Source organism: Hemicordylus capensis, chromosome 1, assembly GCF_027244095.1.
Source record: "Hemicordylus capensis ecotype Gifberg chromosome 1, rHemCap1.1.pri, whole genome shotgun sequence".
Taxonomy (NCBI): Eukaryota; Metazoa; Chordata; class Lepidosauria; order Squamata; family Cordylidae; genus Hemicordylus; species Hemicordylus capensis.
The window spans coordinates 11842043-11862146 of NC_069657.1; the positions used below are offsets into that span (position 1 = coordinate 11842043).

At 46.0% G+C, this 20104-nt stretch overlaps 1 protein-coding gene across 8 annotated transcripts in view; it reads left to right on the forward strand.

Annotated features, from left to right (window-relative positions):
- LRRC9 (leucine rich repeat containing 9) overlaps nucleotides 1-20104 on the forward strand; it is a 105741-nt gene that overhangs the window by 47246 nt on the left and 38391 nt on the right. For all 8 annotated transcript variants that reach the window (XM_053275995.1, XM_053276175.1, XM_053276086.1 and 5 more), the window contains 7 exons: nucleotides 1993-2117; nucleotides 7598-7810; nucleotides 10733-10852; nucleotides 11617-11808; nucleotides 13854-13979; nucleotides 15451-15582; nucleotides 19749-19926. In XM_053275995.1, coding sequence (XP_053131970.1) covers nucleotides 1993-2117; nucleotides 7598-7810; nucleotides 10733-10852; nucleotides 11617-11808; nucleotides 13854-13979; nucleotides 15451-15582; nucleotides 19749-19926 — 1086 coding nt within the window. The remainder of the gene's footprint in view (nucleotides 1-1992; nucleotides 2118-7597; nucleotides 7811-10732; nucleotides 10853-11616; nucleotides 11809-13853; nucleotides 13980-15450; nucleotides 15583-19748; nucleotides 19927-20104) is intronic.

Genomic DNA, 20104 nt, shown 5'->3' on the forward strand with positions numbered 1-20104 from the left:
AAAAATGGAGCACCAGAGGGGGGAAAGCGGCGGGAGGGGTAAGTACAACTCCCCTCCTCCCGCCCTTAAAGCGACACACACCCCCGGCGTTGAACCGCCGGACCGGGCCACTTACAAACCAGTTTGCAGGGCTCTAACATGGCCTGCGGACCGGTTCGTGCATATCCCTATTCTGCTGCAAAGCAGGTCAGCCCACAATCCAGAAGAGCCCAATCAGATAGAATGCCTCAAAAATCTCAGTGAATTCTTCAGATGGTGACAGAAACATAAACCGATTCAACTCACCTGCAGTTTCCCAGTTCTTGAAGTAATCCTGTTCTGCTTTTTCACAAGTTTCCACACTCTCTAGTTAAAGTCTTGTTACCATAATAGCCTGAGAGCACCATTGCATGTTCCTGAAGAAACGAAAATTTCCAAGAAGCTCCAGGCTGACATTTTGTTAAACAAGGAAGTCATATGGTGTGAGTAGTCACCAGAGGGAGCTCCAAGCACACACATGAAGCCTAAGCCATGCTTTCTATAAGCTCAAAACTGCTGCACTTTTTGAAAGCCTCTCTTTGTGTGCTCAAGTCCATGTTCTGTCTTGCTACCCCAGGAAGTGGAAGGAGGGGGTACATAATACCACTTAATACCTTATAGCAGGAGAGCTGGTCTTGTGGTAGCAGGCATGACCTGTCCCCTTAGCTAAGCAGGGTCTGCCCTGGTTGCATATGAATGGGAGACTAGAAGTGTGAGCACTGTAAGATATTCCCCTCAGGGGATGGAACTGCTCTGGGAAGAGCATCTAGGTTCCAGGTTCCCTCCCTGGCTTCTCCAAGATAGGGCTGAGAGAAATTCCTGCCTGCAACCTTGGAGAAGTCACTTCCAGTCTGTGAAGTCAAAACTGAGCTAGATAGACCAATAGTCTGACTCAATATATGGCAGCTTCCTATGTTATGTTCCACAGATGTTAAGGGCTGACATACAGCAAGGATGTACCAGTATAGTGAGGGAGGAGCCCAAGAGAACTTCCCAACTCACTGCACTAGTACAGTGGGGAAGGAACAGTTTTTGACTCCCTTCTCTTCCCTGGGAAGCTCTCTGGGCCACCTGAAAATATATCCCTGAGGGTTATGCAGTCCTTGAGGGCATATTTTGGGTATCATGGAGGGCTTCCTGGGAAGGCATCAAAAATTGCCACAGCACTGGTGGAGTTAGCTGGGAAGTTCTGTTGAGCTGCTGTCTCACTGCACTGGTGCATCCTTGCCCCGTATGTCAGCCAGGGACTGTTATGAAAGAAGTTGAAAACAAAATAAAAGTTTAAAAGAGCAAGGGATTCACATACTCTCTCTTGTTTTCAGACCAGTCCTGTCCATGTTTATTTTTATTTATTTATTTATTTTACATTTATATTCCGCTTTTCCTCCAGTGAGCCCAGAGTTATATAGTTACGTTTCTCTTTCACAACAATCCTGTGAAGTAGGTTAGGCTGAGAGAGAGGTGACTGGCCCAGAGTCACCCAGCAACTATCATGGCTGAATGGGGATTTGAACTCTGGTCTCTCTAGTCGTAGTCCAGCACTCTAACCACTACACCACACTGGCTCTTACTCTGGAATTACCTAAGTTCAACAGTGATTAATGCAACAATGAGTTTACAGTGGCGCTTAGACGCAATTGCTAAGATGAACCTCTGTATGCCTAAAAGGGCCAGACAAGGGCTGTTGCTTTCCAACCCTGCCTTAGGGTTTCCTAGATGCATCTGGTTGGCCACTGTGGCAAGTAGGATGCTGGACTAGATGCACCTTCAGCCTCATCCAGAAGAGTGAACATCCCAATTCAAGGGTTTCCAGCCTTGGTTCCCCAGATGTTGTTGGACTACAACTCCCATCATCCACAACCACAGTGGCCAGAACCCAACAACATCTGGGGACCCAAGGCCTACTTCTACATTACGTTATTCTCTTAGAGGTAAAATCCACCAGAGATTCAATGTTCTTATGCTTTTCTTCAGCTCCGGAAGTCTGTTGCCTGGAGTACAGGAACTGTGACTGCAGCCTCCGACAGTGTGAGTGGTTTGTGTTTGATCACGAGCTGGTTCTTCCCGAGTACTTCGTCGAGTTTGAATACATCACACTGGTAAGGACTTCCTGTTCACTAGCAGCACGTTCAGTGTGGATGTTGGACACTGGGCTGAGGAGGGCTGTATCCAGGCAGACATTCAACAAGTGCAGCTTCCTCAATCACTTCCTAGAGTTGCCCCTGATGAATTTCTGCCTGATGCATCTCTGATCAAGGGAAGGTGTGATGCATGGAGCCTCATTTCTAAAGCCGCCATCATCATATACCAGACTGTACAAAGTCTTTACAGCGTTTATGGCATGAAAGTTAGGATGGGCACCTTAACTTGGAATTTCCATTATTTTTAGAGCATGAGTGAAAGTGCATCTTAACACTCATCTTAAACCAAAGGTTTTTGGATTACTGAATAAAGAAATGTAACTTGCAGCATTGCTTGTAGGGTTACCATAAACGCAGCCACAATCCTACAGTGACGACATAGTCACTGTTCAAATGATGGGGTGCGGAAGGGAAACCTCCTAGCCTATTTCAGGAACTGCGTGTGCTTCCGATATTTGGAACATAGGAACCATTGGAAGCTGCCTTCTGCCTAGTCAGACCCTTGATCCATGTAGCTCACAGTTGTCTACATAGACTGGCAGCGGCTTCTCAAAGGTTGCAGGCAGGAATCTCTCTCTGTCCTGTCTGGAGGTGCTAAGGAGGAAACCTGGGACATGCTGTTCCCAGAGCAGCCCCTTCCCCTAAGGGAAATATCTTACGGTGCTCACAAATGTAGTCTTCCATTCAAATGCAAACCAGGGTGAAATCTGCTTAGCAAAATGGACAATTCATGCTTGCTGCCACAAGACCAGTTTTCCTCCTAATCGGATTTAAGAATAATAATAATAATTCCCCCAGTGAGGCACTACCTTGGCGTGGTTGTGGGGCTTGCGTGCTCTGAGGAAGGGGAGAGCTATGCCAGAGGTCCAACCATACTGGACAGGTCTCACCAGAGGAGCCAGACGAAGTGTGCTTCTCCCATCAACAATATGGTGAGACGTAACTTTAATAACTCTATACCGGATCGGACGTCGCCCGGGTCAACAAGGACCGTGCCAGGTGCTGGAGTCCCTGGACATCTGGTGGCAAGCGGGCTACGGGACTCAGGATCTTCAGTTGAGCAACCAGGGCTGGAGACTGCAGGGTTACTGGAAAAAATGTCGCTTAACCGGAAAAAATGTACGAAAAATGCCAACAAGGAAATAATGATCTGCTATTACAAGTCTAGTCCAACTAGAAGAGGTTATTTAAAAAGAATGTACCAAATTTGGAAAGAGAAGCATCCAGATACAGAAATAACAGAACAAAGGCTAGCAGACCAGAGAAGATTCATAATCAGAAATAAAGTATTCACAGAAGTCGAGCTGGAAGAACTGCAAAGAACAACACAGGTTCAAGATATGGAAGAAGAATTACCACCAATTGAAGAAGTTGCTCATGTGCAGGTGGAGGAGGTGTTGGAAATCGAGGATGCCACTGTTGCTGAACTGTTTCAAAATCAAAACCAGGCAACCTGCCCTTTGCCTTCACCTCAGAAACCTGAATGCCGTTTAACAGAAAAGCAACAAGAATTAAAGCAAAAAATAATTGAGCACATGAACCAAACCACCACCAGGGTTCGACTTCCAGCTCTCAAAACAGTTGCCAAAAAACAACTTGCTCAGGCATTAAAAGATGTCAATGCTGCACTTGCAGAAATAACCAATAATTTGCAAGAAACAAACCAACTAATGTACAGTGCAGAAACAATAACAACACAAGAGCTCGGATATAAGATCAGTGGACCTGTAAAAAAAGAAAGTAGTACATCACCTAAATGGAAGATTAGATTAGAAAATAAAATTGCCAGGCTTAGATCGGATGCTAATAAATTGAAAGATATGAAAGACAAGAAGCTGAAGAATGAAAACACCAAACAGTATCTGATCCAAAAATACCACCTAGATTGAAGGAAAATTAGAGAAGTCCTGGAAATAATAAAGCAGCAAATAACAGCAGTGTCAAAGAAGATTAGCAGATACGAAGCCAGAATTACACAACACAGGCAGAATCTCCAATTCCAGTCGAATCAGAGACCTTTCTACCAAAGCATAGAAGGAGAAACTGCAAGAAACATAGAAACATCAAATAAAGAACAGTGCAATTCTGGGGGGAAACTATGGGACAATCTAATAGATTATAATTAAAAAGCAGGCTGGATGAAAGAGGTCAAAAATGTAACCAACAAATGCAAGATCTAATAATAACACCAGAATTAATAAGTGAAAGAGCAAAGAAAATTAAAAATTGGACTGCACCAGGCGACGATGAACTGTATGGCTTTTGGCTTAAACACCTAACAAGCCTCCATAAACAGCTATCAAAACAGTTCAATCACATTTTGCAAGGAGGTGATATTGAACAATGGCTAACAACTGGGAAAACTCATCTCATCATGAAAGACCCAGCAAAAGGTGCAGTTCCAAGTAATTATAGACCGATAACCTGCCTGCCAACCATGTTCAAATTATTAACTGGAATAATAGCAGATGAAGTGATGCAACACTTATTAACTAATAAGCAGCTTCCAGTTGAACAGAAAGGAAATTGCCCGAACACCAGAGGCACAAAAGACCAGCTGCTGATTAACAAAATGATTTTAGAAAATTGCAAGAGAAGAAAAACCAATCTAAGTGTTGCATGGATTGACTGCAAGAAAGCCTTTGACTCATTGCCTCACACATGGATACAAAAATGTTTAGAAACAAATGGTGTCAGCAAAAACATCCAGATATTTATTTAAAAAGCAATGAGCATGTGGAGTACACAGTTAACAATCAATGGCGAGACACTTGGACAGGTTATCATTAGAAGAGGTATTTTCCAAGGGGACTCACTATCCCCTCTGTTGTTTGTAATCGCCATGACTCCACTTTCACAAATACTAAACAGAACAGGCCTCGGATACCAAACGTCTAAATCATCAAGTAAAATCAACCATTTGCTGTACATGGACGATCTGAAGTTGTATGGAAAGTCCCAGTCAGATATCGAATCACTGCTAAACACTGTCCGTATATTCAGTAGCGATATAGCAATGGAGTTTGGACTAGACAAGTGTGCTGCATTAATAATGAACAGAGGAAAAATAAGAAAAACAGAAGGAATAGAACTGCCCAATGGAAGCAAGATCAAGAACCTGGAAGAGAAAGAACATTACAAATACTTGGGCATTCTCCAGGCTGATAACATCACACACACTGAAGTTAAAAGAAAAATTGGAAGTGAATACATCAGGAGAGTTCGAAAAATCCTCAAGTCCAAACTCAATGGCGGGAACACCATACAAGCCATAAACACCTGGGCTATACCTGTTATCAGATACACTGCAGGAATAATAGACTGGACCCAGGCAGAGCTAGAGACTCTAGATCGTAAGACCAGGAAAATCATGACCATCAATCATGCTGTACACCCCCGCAGTGATGTCGATAGGCTATACCTCCCTCGCAGCTCAGGTGGAAGAGGAATGCTGCAAGTCCATCAAACAGTAGAGGAGGAGAAAAGAGGCCTTATATCAAGGACAGTAAAGAAGATGCACTTCAAATGGTCAATAATGCAAAACTATTCAACACCAATGAAAGAAAGCAGGCCTACAAGAAAGAACAAGTCAAGAACCGAGCAGAAAAATGGAAAAAAGAAGCCCCTGCATGGTCAATATTTGCACAATATAAGTGGAAAATCAGACATCACCAAGACCTGGCAATGTCTTAAGAATGGCAACTTGAAGAAAGAAACAGAGGGTTTAATACTGGCTTCACAACAGGCACTAAGAACAAATGCAATAAGAGCAAAAGTAGAACCAAGTATTCTGGTAGAGAGAGCAACTGGCCCTATCCATCCCCAGCACAGCAGCCTCCAGTGGTTGTTGCTGGTGTCTATCTTAGGTTTCTTTTTAAGATTGGAAGCCCTTTGGGGACAGGGAGCCGCTTTTTAAATTTATTTATATCTATGTAAACTGCTTTGGGAACTTTTGTTGAAAAGCAGTATATAAATATTTGTATTCATAACCTCAAGTGAAAATCATGCTTCTGAAAGGCAAGATTGCATGCAGAAGGTTCCAAGTTCCCTCCCTGGCAGCATCTCCAGCATAGGGCTGAGAGAGATTCCTGCCTGCACCCTTGGAGAAGCTGCTGCCAGTCTGTGTAGACAATACTGAGCTAGATGGACCAATGGTCTGACTCAGTATATGGCAGCTCCCTATGTTCCTAAGTAACAGACAACTGTTCCTCTTTTCACAAGTGGTTAAAGCCTTATTATCACAGGAACCAGGGAGCACCATTGCAAGCTCTTGAAGAAACAAACATTGTCAGAGTCATACTGTGAATGACCAAAAAACCCTGTAACTTTTGCCCTTGTTTCAGTTTTGTCAGTGCCTTGAGTTTCTGTTTTCTTTCTTCTTTACTAATGGTGGCGTCACACGATCATGCCAAGGCAGTAAGGCAGGAAGCTCTGGATCCCAGCAAGTGTACGTTCCTAGCAGGGGGCGTTGTCTGAACCTGTCAACCTCCAGTTCAGAGTCGGACCTACCCGCTACAGCCCTAGGTTATAAATCTCAGGCTGAAGTCGGGAAGTCTGGCTCTAAACCAGAGGTTGGCAGGTTCAGACAAGACACCTGTTCGGCTGCCCATGCTCACTAGAAGCTGGCTTCCGGGCATTTGTGGGTTGTCTGAACCCACCCTAAGCTATCTTTGTAAAGAGCTTTCCCGTTAGAGTAATTTTAGGATTTGCCTTGAGGGATGTTTTTGTACTGCGTACAATTCTGGTCACCTCATCTAAAAAAGGACATTGTAGAACTGGAAAAGGTGCCGAAGAGGACAACCAAGATGACCAGGGGCCTAGAGCACCTTTCTTATGAGGCAAGGCTACAACAATCATGCATGGTGTGGAGAAAGTGGATAGAGAGAAATTCGTCTCCCTCTCACACAATACTAGAACCAGGGGTCATCCCATGAAATTGATTGCCGGTAAATCTACGACCAACAAACAGAAGTACTTTTTCACACAATGCATAATCCGCTGGTGGAATTCTCTGCCACGAGATGTGGTGACAGCCAACAACCTGGATGGATTTAAGAGGGGTTTGGATAACTTCATGGAGGAGAGGTCTATCAATGGCTACTAGTCGGAGGGCCACCTCCAGCCTCAAAGGCAGGATGCCTCTGAGTACCAGTTGCAGGGGTGTAACAGCAGGAGAGAGGGCATGCCCTCAACTCCTGCCTGTGGGCTTCCCAGAGGCATCTGGTGGGCCACTTTGAGAAACAGGATGCTGGACTAGATGGGCCTCGGGCCTGATCCAGCAGGGCTGTTCTTATGTTCTTATGTTTTTGATTTTGTCTCTTCTTGGTATTCTTTTTAAAATAGTATCTTGTCCCTTAGTATTTTGTTTCTTCTTAGTATCCTTTTTAAAATAGAAAGTGTGGCAAAACACCTAAAAGAAGAACCTGTCTTTTGTGTAGGTCAAAGTAGAAGCTCTGTTCTCCTCCCTCAGCAATGTGGTTGGGGAAGAAGGAAGGAGAAACGCACCTGGCTTTGTTTTGTCTCGGGATCTGCACCGCGATGATGAAGTTTTAAGCATGGAGCCTCCCATTAAACCCAAGCCCAAAATTGTTTGCTTGGATGAAAAAACGGTTTTAGCAGTTGCTAAGGCCAACATTTACAGTCAGATAGCGGTGAGTACCTTCTTGAGTGAAACGATTTCAGACTCAAAGCAGTGTCATGCTACACGCAAACCACAGGACGAATTCTTTGCATTTGCTAAAGTTTAGAGGCCTCAATATTTGCCTTATGCTGCAGGGTCCTCTCCTCTTTATCCAGATTAGGGCTACAACGCCCTATTTACACTGTAAGGACCTGATCATATTTAAATGTGTATTCATTTTTATTAAGGCTGTTAGGAACATAGGAAGCTGCCATATACTGAGTCAGACCATAGGTCCATCTAGCTCAGTATTGTCTTCACAGACTGGTAGTGGCTTCTCCAAGGTTGCAGGCAGGAATCTCTCTCAGCCCTGTCTTGGAGATGCTAGGGAAGGAACGTGGAGCCTAGATGCTCTTCCCAGAGCAGTTCCATCCCCTGTGGGGAATATCTTGCAGTGCTCACACATCAGATGCAACCAGGGCAGACCCTGCTTAGCTAAGGGGACAAGTCATGCTTGCTACCACAAGACCAGCTCTCCTCTCCTTAATACCCAGTTACCCAGTTAAATAAAAATTAGTTGATTAATTGATCAGGGTTAGAACTCAGGAGACACAACTTCGATCTGGAGTGGACTACGCTCCCCCAGAAGGAGCAGGTATACCATCTGGGAGTGCTTCTGGATCCAAACCTCTCTGTGGTGTCAGGTTGAAGCAGTGGCCAGAGGTGCTTTCTATCACCTTTGGTTGATACCCCAGCTGTGTCCATTTCTTGAGATAAACAAGCTCAAAACAGTAGTACTTATGCTGGCAACTTCCAGACAGTCATCCTGTGATGCGCTCTTTGTGGGGCTGCCTTTGTACGTAGTCCAGAAACTGAGGCAAAATATGGAAGCCAGGTTGGTCTCGGGGTCATCTCGGAAAGACCATGTTACACTTATATTAAAAGAACTGCACTGGCTACCAATATGTTTCCAGGCAAAATACAAAGTGCTGATTATAACCTTTAAAGCCCTAAACAGCTTAGGCCCAGGAGACTTAAGAGAACACCACCTTCATTATGAGCCCTGCCACCTATAGAGATCATCTGTGGAGGTCCGTCAGCAGTTCCCACCAGCTTGTCTGGTGACTACTGGCAGACGGGCCTTCTCCATTGCTGCCCCGAGGCTTTGGAATGTGCTGTTGAAATCAGAGCCTTCTCATCTCTGACAGCTTTTAAAAGGGCTGTTAAGAAACATTTATTCACCCATGCTTTTCATTAACTTATAGAATCTATCATCGTTTTAAATTATTTTAAGGTTTTAACTATGCTTTTAATCTGTTTTATTGTGAACTGCCCAGAGACATGAGTTTTGGGCAGTATACAAATATGCTAAATAAATAAATTTGAATGAGAATAAAATTTGCATAAGGAAAAAAACAACCATTCTGAAACAAAAAGTATACTTCTTTTAGGCCTTGTTTACACAGTAGTTTGAATCTAGGTTTAATGTGGGTTACCAACATTAATATTACTGAAAGACATGTGTCTTGAGAGGAAGGCAAGAAAGGAGGCACCCAGGTGAGCGAGCTCTTGTCCTCAGCTCCTGAAAAGACCAACATCCTGGGACAATGTTTTATTAATCTTATGTAATTTCCTTGTTTTAATAGTGTAAACTGCTTTGGATGCCTTTGTGAAGGCAGAAAGACCGTATGAAAATGTAACAAACAAATAAATAAATAAGACTGTGTGAACTCATGCCCAGGCAGAAATCCCAAATTCATCTCAGGCCATAAACCACTTTGGTGTGGGTTCACACAATAATGCTTATGTTGGTTAAACCTAGATTTGAACAATTGTGTGAACCAGGCCTTTGTTTTTAGCCTACTTTCCAGCAGGCTTATGAGATCGCCCGGCATTGTGTGTGTGTGTGTGTGTGTGTGTGTGTCCTCAACTTTGCAGCACCTGGACCAATATGAACCAAATCGGGTACAGTTGTAGGGACACCTCAACAGCATAGTTTGTGATGATGTCATCCACCCCAATCCAAGATGGCGGACACGTGAACGTTTGAGGTTCAAGAGATCTAATTTGTGGACCTTGATTTGAACCAAATTTAGTCCAGTTGTAGAGACAGTGAAAGGAAAGTAGGCTGATTAGTTCTTACTACAACAACTTGCTTATTTTTCAGTTCTGCTTGTATTTTTCACTGTGGTATATTCATTTTAGTGGACCACTGCTTTAACCATCTGGAATTGTTACATGCTACAGCATCCCTGACAGACGACCAGCCTCTGTTGGAGATGGGGAGGAGGAGGAGAACCAGGACCCAGAAGGGCTTCTGAGTACTGATGGGGGTGTATCCCATGGGAACCACAGCTCCCAAGAAGCTAGAGATCACCCCTCCTATGGATGCCCTTTTGGAGGAGCCCGACAACTCAAGGGACCTAGCACCTCCCATCTGGACCCATTCTTAGAGCCCCCTCCATTGCCCCTTGGACCTCAGGGGCAGTGGCAACACCATGCTTGGGACTGTAATTCCATATTCCAGAACTGATGGCAAAGCACTCGCCTGGCCTCCCATTGGGCCTACTCAGGAGGAGAAAGCAAGCTTTGGTGCTTTCCATGGATCACAGTCCAGTTAGCTCCAGGAAGGGATGGAACTTCTCAGTTGCATTCAGACCTTGACTGACACAGAGGTTCTCCACTGGGAGTTTCTGTGCACCAGCCTCTGTTTCGGCCTTGGTTCCACCTCTTGCCTTGTTCTTCCAGTTTCTCGTTTCTAGCTCCGTCTGCCTCTCCTGCCTTCTGCTCCAGCCTCTGCTCCGGCCTCTGTTCTTGACCCAACTTCCTCGCCTTGCACAATCGTCCCTGCAATGGGCACAGACCCTTGAGTGCTTTGGGTTGAGAAGTTACCAATAAATACTTATTCGTTACTATGAATAAATAAGCTATTCCCACTCTACCTTTGGCTTAGGTTCTGGACCTGCACGGAAACCGGCTGAGCAAGCTCCGGGACATCTCCAAGCTCAGTGGGCTGCGCAGGCTCATCATCAGTTTTAACGAGTTCACTTGTCTGGATGATGTTTACCACTTGGTAAGAGGATGGCATCCATGTTTTCCTCCTAAAGGGCACTACATCCATGAAAAATAATCCATATATAATCCAATACCAAAAGATCCAGTATAAACTCATAGAATTCATCTTTGAGTTTGCCTACAATAATTCACCATGTGGCTTGCTCATAGAAGCCAAGAAATCCCCATTATGCTGTGTTTTAATCACCTGTCTCTACGTATAAAAAGTGAGGGATGCTAGGAGTCCTTGATGGGGAACCCTGTGGAGAATCCCTTTGGAATTCAAAGATTTAGGGCAGGATTTCTTAACCTTGGGTCCCCAGATGTTTTTGGACTACAACTCCCAGAATCCCCAGACATGGCCTTTGTGGTTGGGGATTCTGGGAGTTGTAGTCCAACAGCATCTGGGGGCCCAAGGTTAACAAACCCTGATCTAAGGGAGCATGGTTGTAATCTTCATCTCTATTACTTTTTAATACAGCTTTATTGTAATCTGCAGATAGTGAAGAAGCAATAGCCCAATTCAGAAATTCTATTGTACAAGATGTCTGTACACCCGTACATTTTGTGTGTGTAAATGACTGAACCTGCATTCCTTTTAAAAATGAACCGGGGTACAGGTGCCCTGCAATGCATTACAGATACAGTGCACTGCTGTAATAACTACCTGCACGAAGATCTGTACCGTGTACACTGTATACAGATTGTACTAGTGTTGAACATAATGTGTGAGTAGACCATATCTTTTCATAAGTTATCCTCACATCTGCTACTGCATTCCAGCCAAACCTGGAATATTTTGATGCCAGCCATAACCACGTGATCACCCTTGAGGGCATTAGAGGCCTAAACAAGCTGAAGCATTTGGACCTGAGCTGGAATCAGTTGAAAAAGGCTGGGGAAGAAATCAACGTCTTACGGAAACATACGCCAATGGTGCTCAGTCTGGATATCAGGCATAACCCATGGCATAAGGTACGGCTCAGTCTGAACTTTTTCAAAACTTTAAATTTCAAGGTTACTCAGCCTTGAGTAAACGCTATATTCCTGCTGCTACTACCTACTATTTCTATTACCACCACCACCATCACTACCCAGTGAGTATCTACCACTACTGCCATTACTACTGTGTTAATGGCACTTCATCTAAAAATGGTCAAGCAAATGGCTTCTGCGCATGTGTGGAGGTCACTAAAATGTGTACCTTTTTGACTACTACCATTGTAACTGTCTATTGCTGCTGTTGCACTCATTGTAACCATTGTAGTTAGTGCTTCCTCTGGTACCGCCATCCACTCCTCCTACAAGTTGTAGGGATGATGTGAAGTGGAGTAAAGAAAGGTACTTCCTCACTTCTGCAATCAGGAGTGGCCTTGACTCCACAAGTAGCCCTGGGTAGTTAAACTGTGGAAAACACTGCCTCTGGATGTGGTGAGGGCCGCCAATCTAGATGGTCATGGAAGACAGGGCTATGAATGGCTACTTGCCATTGTGTTGGGCAGGGGGGCAGGGCGCATGCCCCTGAACACCAGGTGCTAGAGAACATCAACGGGAAGGGGCAGTTTCCCTCTTTTCCCTGTTTGCAGCTGTTGTTGGTTTCTGCCTTGTGTTTCTTTTAGATTGTGAACCGGGGCAGAGCTGCAATGGTGCGCATGGGTTCCAAGAACCCATGCACAGCTGCTGTCGGGGCCGCCGCGCTTGCCAGGACATACACCCAGCGGAGGCTACCCTGGCACCCCTTTTCTCCCCACCATGTGTGTGGCTGTGGCAGTGGCAGTGGCAGCCTCCCTGAGGGAACAGCCCAGCACTCAGACGCCACCAGCTCCGTGCATGGCAGCCCTGCGCACGCAGGGAGGGGGAGGGGCACCAACTCCACCATGTTGAGGGGGCAGGTAGCCCAAACAAGGCCTGCCTATGCCCTCCCTACGCTACTGGTTTGTGAGTCCTTTGGGGACAGGGAACCATCTCATTGATTATTTATTTATTTATCTTTGTAAACTGTATTGAGAACTTTTGTGGATAAGGGGTATATAAATAGTCATTGTAATAGTACTATCTGTCTATCTATCTATCTATCTATCTATCTTCATAATAGTAGACGCAGGCTTCTCAGACGCACCTGGTCAGCCACTGCGTGAGGCAGGATGCTGGGGATTAGATGGTCCTTTGGGCTGATCCAGCAGGGCTGTTCTTATGTTCTTAAGACTGTCCGGCTGCTTGGCCTGAAACAATTCCCTTGACCTGGAGCCAGGCCTGCCTGCCAGCAAAGGAAGAGAGCCAGAAAATGGGCATGGCTGGAAAACTGGCAGAATGGTGAGGTCAAGGACGTAGAGGTGTTTGATGATTCCTTGTGGTCACGAAAGGAGGCTTGGTCTACATCAGTGGTTCCCAAGCTGGATTCCTCCAGATGTTGCTGAACTACAACTCCCAGCATCCCCAGCTACAATTTATTATGGCTGGGGATGTAGGAGTTGTAGTTCAGCAACATCTGGAGGAACCCAGGCTGGGAACCACTGGTCTCCATGTATAGGAGAATGAGTGATAGAGCGGACTGAACCACTTGATAATGTAGTTGGTGGTTCTGGTTTTGAGTGCTGCTGCTCATTAAAAACCAACCTCCCTGCAAATCGAGAACTAGCAGCACAGAAAGAAGAAAAGTTCTATTCCAGCCCTTTACCAGCTATGCTGGCTCTCTATTGGCACTCGGTGGACATTCAGATATGTAGTCGCCACCTGCCATATGAAGTGGTGTAGTCCATTTGAACACCTCAGTCCTCTTCCACCATGTGTAAACTAGGCCGGAACCAGGTATTCTGGAAGAGAAGGAGCTCAGTTGTAGTTACCACCATCCCTCCAGCTCCACCCCTTTCTAACACCCTGGAAAATAAAAAGGTCTTAACCTGCCAGAGGAACTCAGCCAATGAAGGAGTCTGATGGCTTTTGCTGGGGAGTCTGTCTGTTACGGTGGGTGCCACCACCAAACAGGTCATGCCATTCTTGTTTTGTTTCTTTTTCCCAAGCCAGCCTCCGTGCGTTTGAGTGTGATTAGCCAGCTGAGGGCTTTGACACACCTGGATGGAGTCCTGATTACCGAAGAAGAGGCAGCAGCTGCTATTCAGTTTATGGCAGACTCCAAAATTACTCAGGTTTGGTGGTCTGAGGCTTGAGGGGTTTGTTTGTTTGTTTAGGAGAATTGTGTTGATCAAGGGGCCCTGCTCAGATTTATTTTTTACAGGGTTGCTTGTTAGAGATTGTCGATTTTTACCCTCAATAAGTAAAACAGCAGAGCATTAAGCAATGAGCACACACACTCCAGTTACAGAGTGGGTAGCAGAGGATGGTTTAGTTATTGCAGCTATTTAGAGAAAACACATGGAGATCCTTGTAGCACTGAATACTAAATGTTTATTGATTAAATACACTTAGATAGGAAAGACCTATATCTAATCTAAAGGACTACATAGTGGATAGGTAAGGAGAGAGAGAGAGATGTTCCCATCTGCTCTCTAGGAGGAAAGGAAGGATTGTGACGCAGCACAGGAGGTGCTGCAGAGTCAGTCCAGGGGTCATAGTGTAGGGGCAGATAGGGAGACCCTGACTCACTGTCTCTACTCCCAATGCCCCTAGTGGTCATTAGGACAGTTGGTGCAAAAGGTCGATGCACTGGAAGTCCATCTCCAACATTGCTTTCCCAGAAGTCCTGCTCCAGCACTGATGCACCAAGAAACCTCAGCCTCCCTGCACTCTTCACAGTGAGGGCGTTTTGCAGAACTACCATTCGTCAACACTGTGCAGTGAACTCAGGCTGCCCAATGGAGTTGGGGCCGTGCACCCTCTGCCTCCTCAGCCGCCCGCTCCCCTTCCTCCCTCGTCAGTGCCGGCAAAGAGCCGATGCACATGGGGCCAGGAAAACTGCCCGTCCACCCTCCTCTCTTCCTCTGCCCTTGTCAGGGGGAGTGGGAGTGGCCAAAAAATCTAGCCAACCCCCCACCCAGCCAGTATCGGGCAGCTTTGGTTCTAGTGAACTTTCCCACCAGCCCAGTGCTGGACACAGAAGGCAGTATGGAGTGAGGGCCAGTTGGGAATGTACCCCTACAGCACCAGGAGGTTGCTACAAATCCATTAGCATCAGAATGTCCAATGCACAGCCCTCCTGTTTAGCATGGTTTTCCAAATGCACAGGTAGTTTTGAATCCATGCTTCCTTCTTCCAGAGTTTAGCACGCACAGGTATAGACACACATGTCTCTGTTCTGTGTGTCCTTTAAAAACAAGAAGTTCTCTCGTGTTTCCGGAGGGTCATCTGAGTCTCCAGGATCCACACTGTGATCCTTCCAGTTGTGCAGAGCAAGTAGGTTGTCTTAAATGGAGGCTCACAGCTGGAGAGGCTGTTTTTTCCATTGCTGAGCGTCCCCTTACATGCATGCTCCTTTCCAGAAATGAATGAAACAAGTCCACTCTAAAAAAAAAAAAAAGGGCGGGGGGAGTCTTTCCTCTCTTCCAAGAGACAAGAATTACAGAATGTCTCATTGAACAACTTGATTGGAATATAATGTGTAAAAGGTGCATTTGTTTGTAATGTGTTGTCTCCTGTAATGTGGGGGTTTCATTTCACCAGGCATCCCTGGTGGCACATTCCAGGACAGATGAAGAGAAGCTGCGTGTACTTAGCATCCTGCCTTATGCCAAAATCCTGAGCCAGGTCAGCAAGAACAAAGTGGATGTATTTGAGAACAACTGGTCTTCCAAGGTAAGGGAGACCATTATTCTGTTAGAATGTCTCACTTCTTTGTTTTAGTGTAATAAGCTTTTGGTTGGTGTTTCCATTGTTTGGATAGTCTTCTATAGTTTCATCATGGGGATGGGGCCATAGAAGGGTGGAAGAGCCTCGGCATGCTTGCTGGTTCCAGGTTGAGTCCCTGGCAGCATCTCCAGATTGAACTGGAAAAGATTCCTGCCTGCAACCTTGGAGAGCCACTGTCAGTCAGTGCAGACGGTGCTGAGCTAGATGGACCAATGTCTGACTCAGCATAAGGCAGCTTCCTATGTTCCTGAGGACACTTCATATGTTAGGGAGGTGCCATAGCTTTGTATATTTAGCACTGACTTTGCTTGCAGAAAGTCCCAGCTTCAGTCACTGGCTGTTGTTGTTCCAGGGGTACAGTCTCTTCCTGGTGCCAAGACAGAGACACACAGAGAGGAGGAAGATGAAATAGATGACATTTTAATCATAGAAAGACTATAAGGGAGAGGCTCCTTATGTCCCCCTAAGCCAAAACTACCAGGGATCCCGTTGCAGTAGGGGACGTCCTCCAGCCGGGATGCACAGCACCTGCATGCTAGTCCATGGTGAAATCCAGCTAGCATTCTAAGAAGGCTCTCTCTTTGTTGATGGATTGATTAAGTGCCATCAAATCAGTGTTGACTCTTAGCGACCACATAGATAGATTCTCTCCAGGTTGATCTGTCTTCAACTTGGCCTTTCAGGTCTCTCAGTGGTGCATTCATTGCTGTCGTCATCAAGTCCATCCACCTTGTTGCTGGTCGTCCTCTTCTTCTCTTTCCTTCAACTTTCCTTATAGACTTCTTTGCATAATGTGTCTGAAGTATGATACTTCATACTTCTGAAGTATGATACTTCAGACACCTTTTTCTATCTGCCCTCCTTTCTCGCTGCTAAACTCCTTGCAGATACCAACACATTATATTCCTGAGCCTGGTCATTTGTGCCTGGAGTGAAAATTCTGGATTGATTTGTTCTATGATCCATTTGTTTGTTTTCTTGGCTGTCCATAGTATCCTCAAAAGTCTTCTCCAGCCCCAAAGTTCAAAAGCATCAACACTTTTTCTATCCTGCTGCTTCAAAGTCCAGCTTTTGCATCCGTAGAGCGTCACAGGGAAAACCATGGTCCGAACGAGTCTAGTCTTTGTAGGTATAGATGTGCCTTTAAACAAAGCAAGTTACATAATACAGTTTTCTTGGCTTACATGTCTATAATGAGCAAAAAGCAGGTGCTTAATGGGATGCAATTGGTTGCTTGAAGTGTATCATGGCAACTCTGATAAGAAGCTGCAGTCTCTGATAAGAAGCAGAGCCTGTTAGAACTGACCCACGGATGAACTTCTGAGACAGACACTAGAACTTTCCACTCCTCGTATTACAGTGGGCTTCTGGTGGGCAAAACTGTCCCCGTCAGTACAGCTGGGAGAGACTTCTTGGAGAGCTTCTGCCATTCAGTGCAGACAATACTGAGCTAGATGGACCAGTGCTCTGATTCGGGATGAGGCCTCTTCCTAGGTTTCATTTGGAGTCACACCTGCAACACCACAAAATACTCAGCACAGCAGCATGAGGGAACCCCCTTCACATCTCTCACATAGCAACGCTGTGGCACCAAGCATTGTTACAGGATCACAAGAATTTGGGAGAGGGGCCGTATGGGCACACCCAGCTATTCTTTGTTGATGGTACTGTGCATTTGTGGATTCTTTGGATGTGTCCTAGGAATATAATGTGTTGGTATCTGCAAGGAGTTTAGCAGTGAGAAAGGAGGGCAGATAGAAAAGGTCCTTTGCCCCTACTGCCCCCTGCCCCCTTACCTGCCCTCCTTCCCCTCCTCTTCCCACTCTCACTTTATCTATTTAGTTAAAAAAGAATTATGCCTTTTCTCTGTAAAATTTATCCAAAGCAGTTCACAGTACTTTCAGTAAAACACAAAAAGCTGTTACCAATATATAATAACAAAAAAGAGCCTTAGAAGACATAGGAACATAGGAAGCTGCCATATAGTGAGTCACACCATTGGTCCATCTAGCTCAGTATTATCTTCACAGACTAGCAGCGGCCTCTCCAAGGTTGCAGGCAGGAATCTCTCTCAGCCCTATCTTGGAGATGCTGCCAGGGAGGGAACTTGGAACCTAGATGCTCTTCCCAGAGCGGTTCCATCCCCTAAGGGGAAGATCTTCCAGTGCTCACACTTCTAGTCTCCCAGTCATAAGGGGACAAGTCATGCTTGCTACTACAAGATCAGCTCTGGTGCCAAGGAGTAAACCACTAGGTGTTTGGAGTAAACAACACAAAAACCAGCAGCCTTCAATTATGCTCCTAAAGGCCCTTGTGGCTGGGGATGATGGGAGCTGTAGTCCAGCAACATCTGGGGACCCCAGGTTGAGAACTCCTGGTGTGATGGGCAACCACCACCACTCTTCAGTTTCTCAGGACAAAGCGGGTCATGCTAATTCCAGTGAAGTTGCATGCACATGGGCGGTATTCCTGCCCACTGCCTCGAATGACCACCCATGATGTTTAGAGCACTCTGTAAGAGAAACCCTTTGAACAACGCCATCCGGGGAGATCCTCAGGCACCCTGACCTGTCAGAATCCGTGTCCTGACCCATCATCCAGAATCACGTTAATCTGCCAAGCAGAAAAGGTTAAAAGCTCCTCTGTCAGTTCAATTTGTTGTGGGGTGCATTGCATCGCTAGAGGAAAACACGTTTGCGCAGACGTACATAGCATTCTGCTCTCCGTACATGAAGGGAAGCACATTTGCAGAAACTGCCATATGAAGCAACGTTCCAGCCGATGGTGTCAACATTACACTGTGTGACATCAATGCCAAAGGTGATTTGGATCAGGGCAGGATGTACTTGTGTGGAATCAAAGCAGTATCACGACAGGAGGCAGAGAGAGAGACCTTTGTGATTAGCTTCAGGAAGATGGGTGCCAATCCTATACCTGTACACTGGATGTTCTCTGGAAAATTTCGGCCTCTCAACCTCGGGTCTGTTCTGCAAAATGGGAATGCTGGGGTTAAGGTCTCCATGTTCTTGTAAAGAGAAATAAGGATCTCTCCTTAGGGGTAGATGAGTGTGTACAGTTTATGTTTTTCTTTGTGCAGTAATCAAGATTATTGTATCTTTCCCTTATCTTAATTTCAGTTCTGATCTATTGATTAATACGGATCAAATCAAAAGTAAAGTTGTGTGCTTGCTTTGCCAGCTGGGAGAGACCAATCAGCAGCATTTCTGGACCAAGTGCCAACCACGCCCCCTGCATTGACACGCTTCTGACGTTGGCGCAAGGGGTGTGGCTGGCACTAGTGATGTGCATGGACCGGTTCACAGGCCATTCTAAAGGCCTGCGAACCGATTCACTTGGGAGGGGTGGTTTGTGGTTCGTAGCCAGGGCGGGTGGCTCTTTAAGGGTGGGGGAGGGTCACTTACCCCTCCCACCGCTTTCCCCCTGCCAGCGCTCCGTTTTTGAAAAGCATTTGGGGCGGCAGCATACCTCCCCCGTTTCTCGGCAAAAGGCTTCAGAACATGTGACTGTGTGTGCACACGGCGCACGCATGTGTCACGTGTGCGCTTTGTGTGCATGCGTACATCTGATGTGCGCACGTGTGCCGTACACACGTGTGCCGTACACACGCACATGCACAGTCGCACATTCTGAAGCCTTTTGCCAAGAAACGGGGCGGGGCGGCAGGGAGGTATGCTGCCACCCCAAATGCTTTTCAAAAACTGAGCGCTGTGGGGGGAAAGCGGCGGGAGGGGTAAGTGCACCCTCCCCCACCCTTAAAGAGCCACCCCCCCCCCGCCCGGCTGTGAACCGGAACGTGCGGTTCCGTGCATAAGTAAACGGAATGCCCTCTGAGTGGCAACATTCTGTGCAGTGGGATCTGGGACCCGCCAGGGCTGCTGGGCAACATGAAGGCCAGCTCCAGTGGTGTTGCATGCCAGGGCAACAGCTTCTGGACAATTGCACATGGTTTACAGTGGGTTGGACTCTTGCCGCAGCTCCATGGGGCATTGCAGAGTCAAAAATCAAGTCATAGGAACCCCCATTATCCATCCCTTCCTGTGCTGTATCTGTATCCTGCTAATAACAATCATGAACACTTTTACCCCATACAGATCACTGTATTAGACCTGGATGGGCAACATCTCTGCAGAATCAGCAGTTTGGAAAAATTAGAGAATTTGCAGTGGGCTTCATTTAGCAACAATAATCTCACTAAAATAGAAGGGCTGGATCATTGCCTTAATCTGGAAGAGCTCACGTTGGATGGAAACTGCATCTCAAGCCTTGATGGTAATGCATTTGCTCTTTCTGCTCAGGTCCATAATCGATGTCTCTTCCTGACTGATCAGCATGGTTTGCTTTACGTAAATCTCCAGCCCGTTTATTTGTGCAGATATAAGGAAAAATGTGCAGGCAGTACCATGCCAATTGACCCACTTGCTTCTCAGGTGGTGCCAGCTCTCCTGCC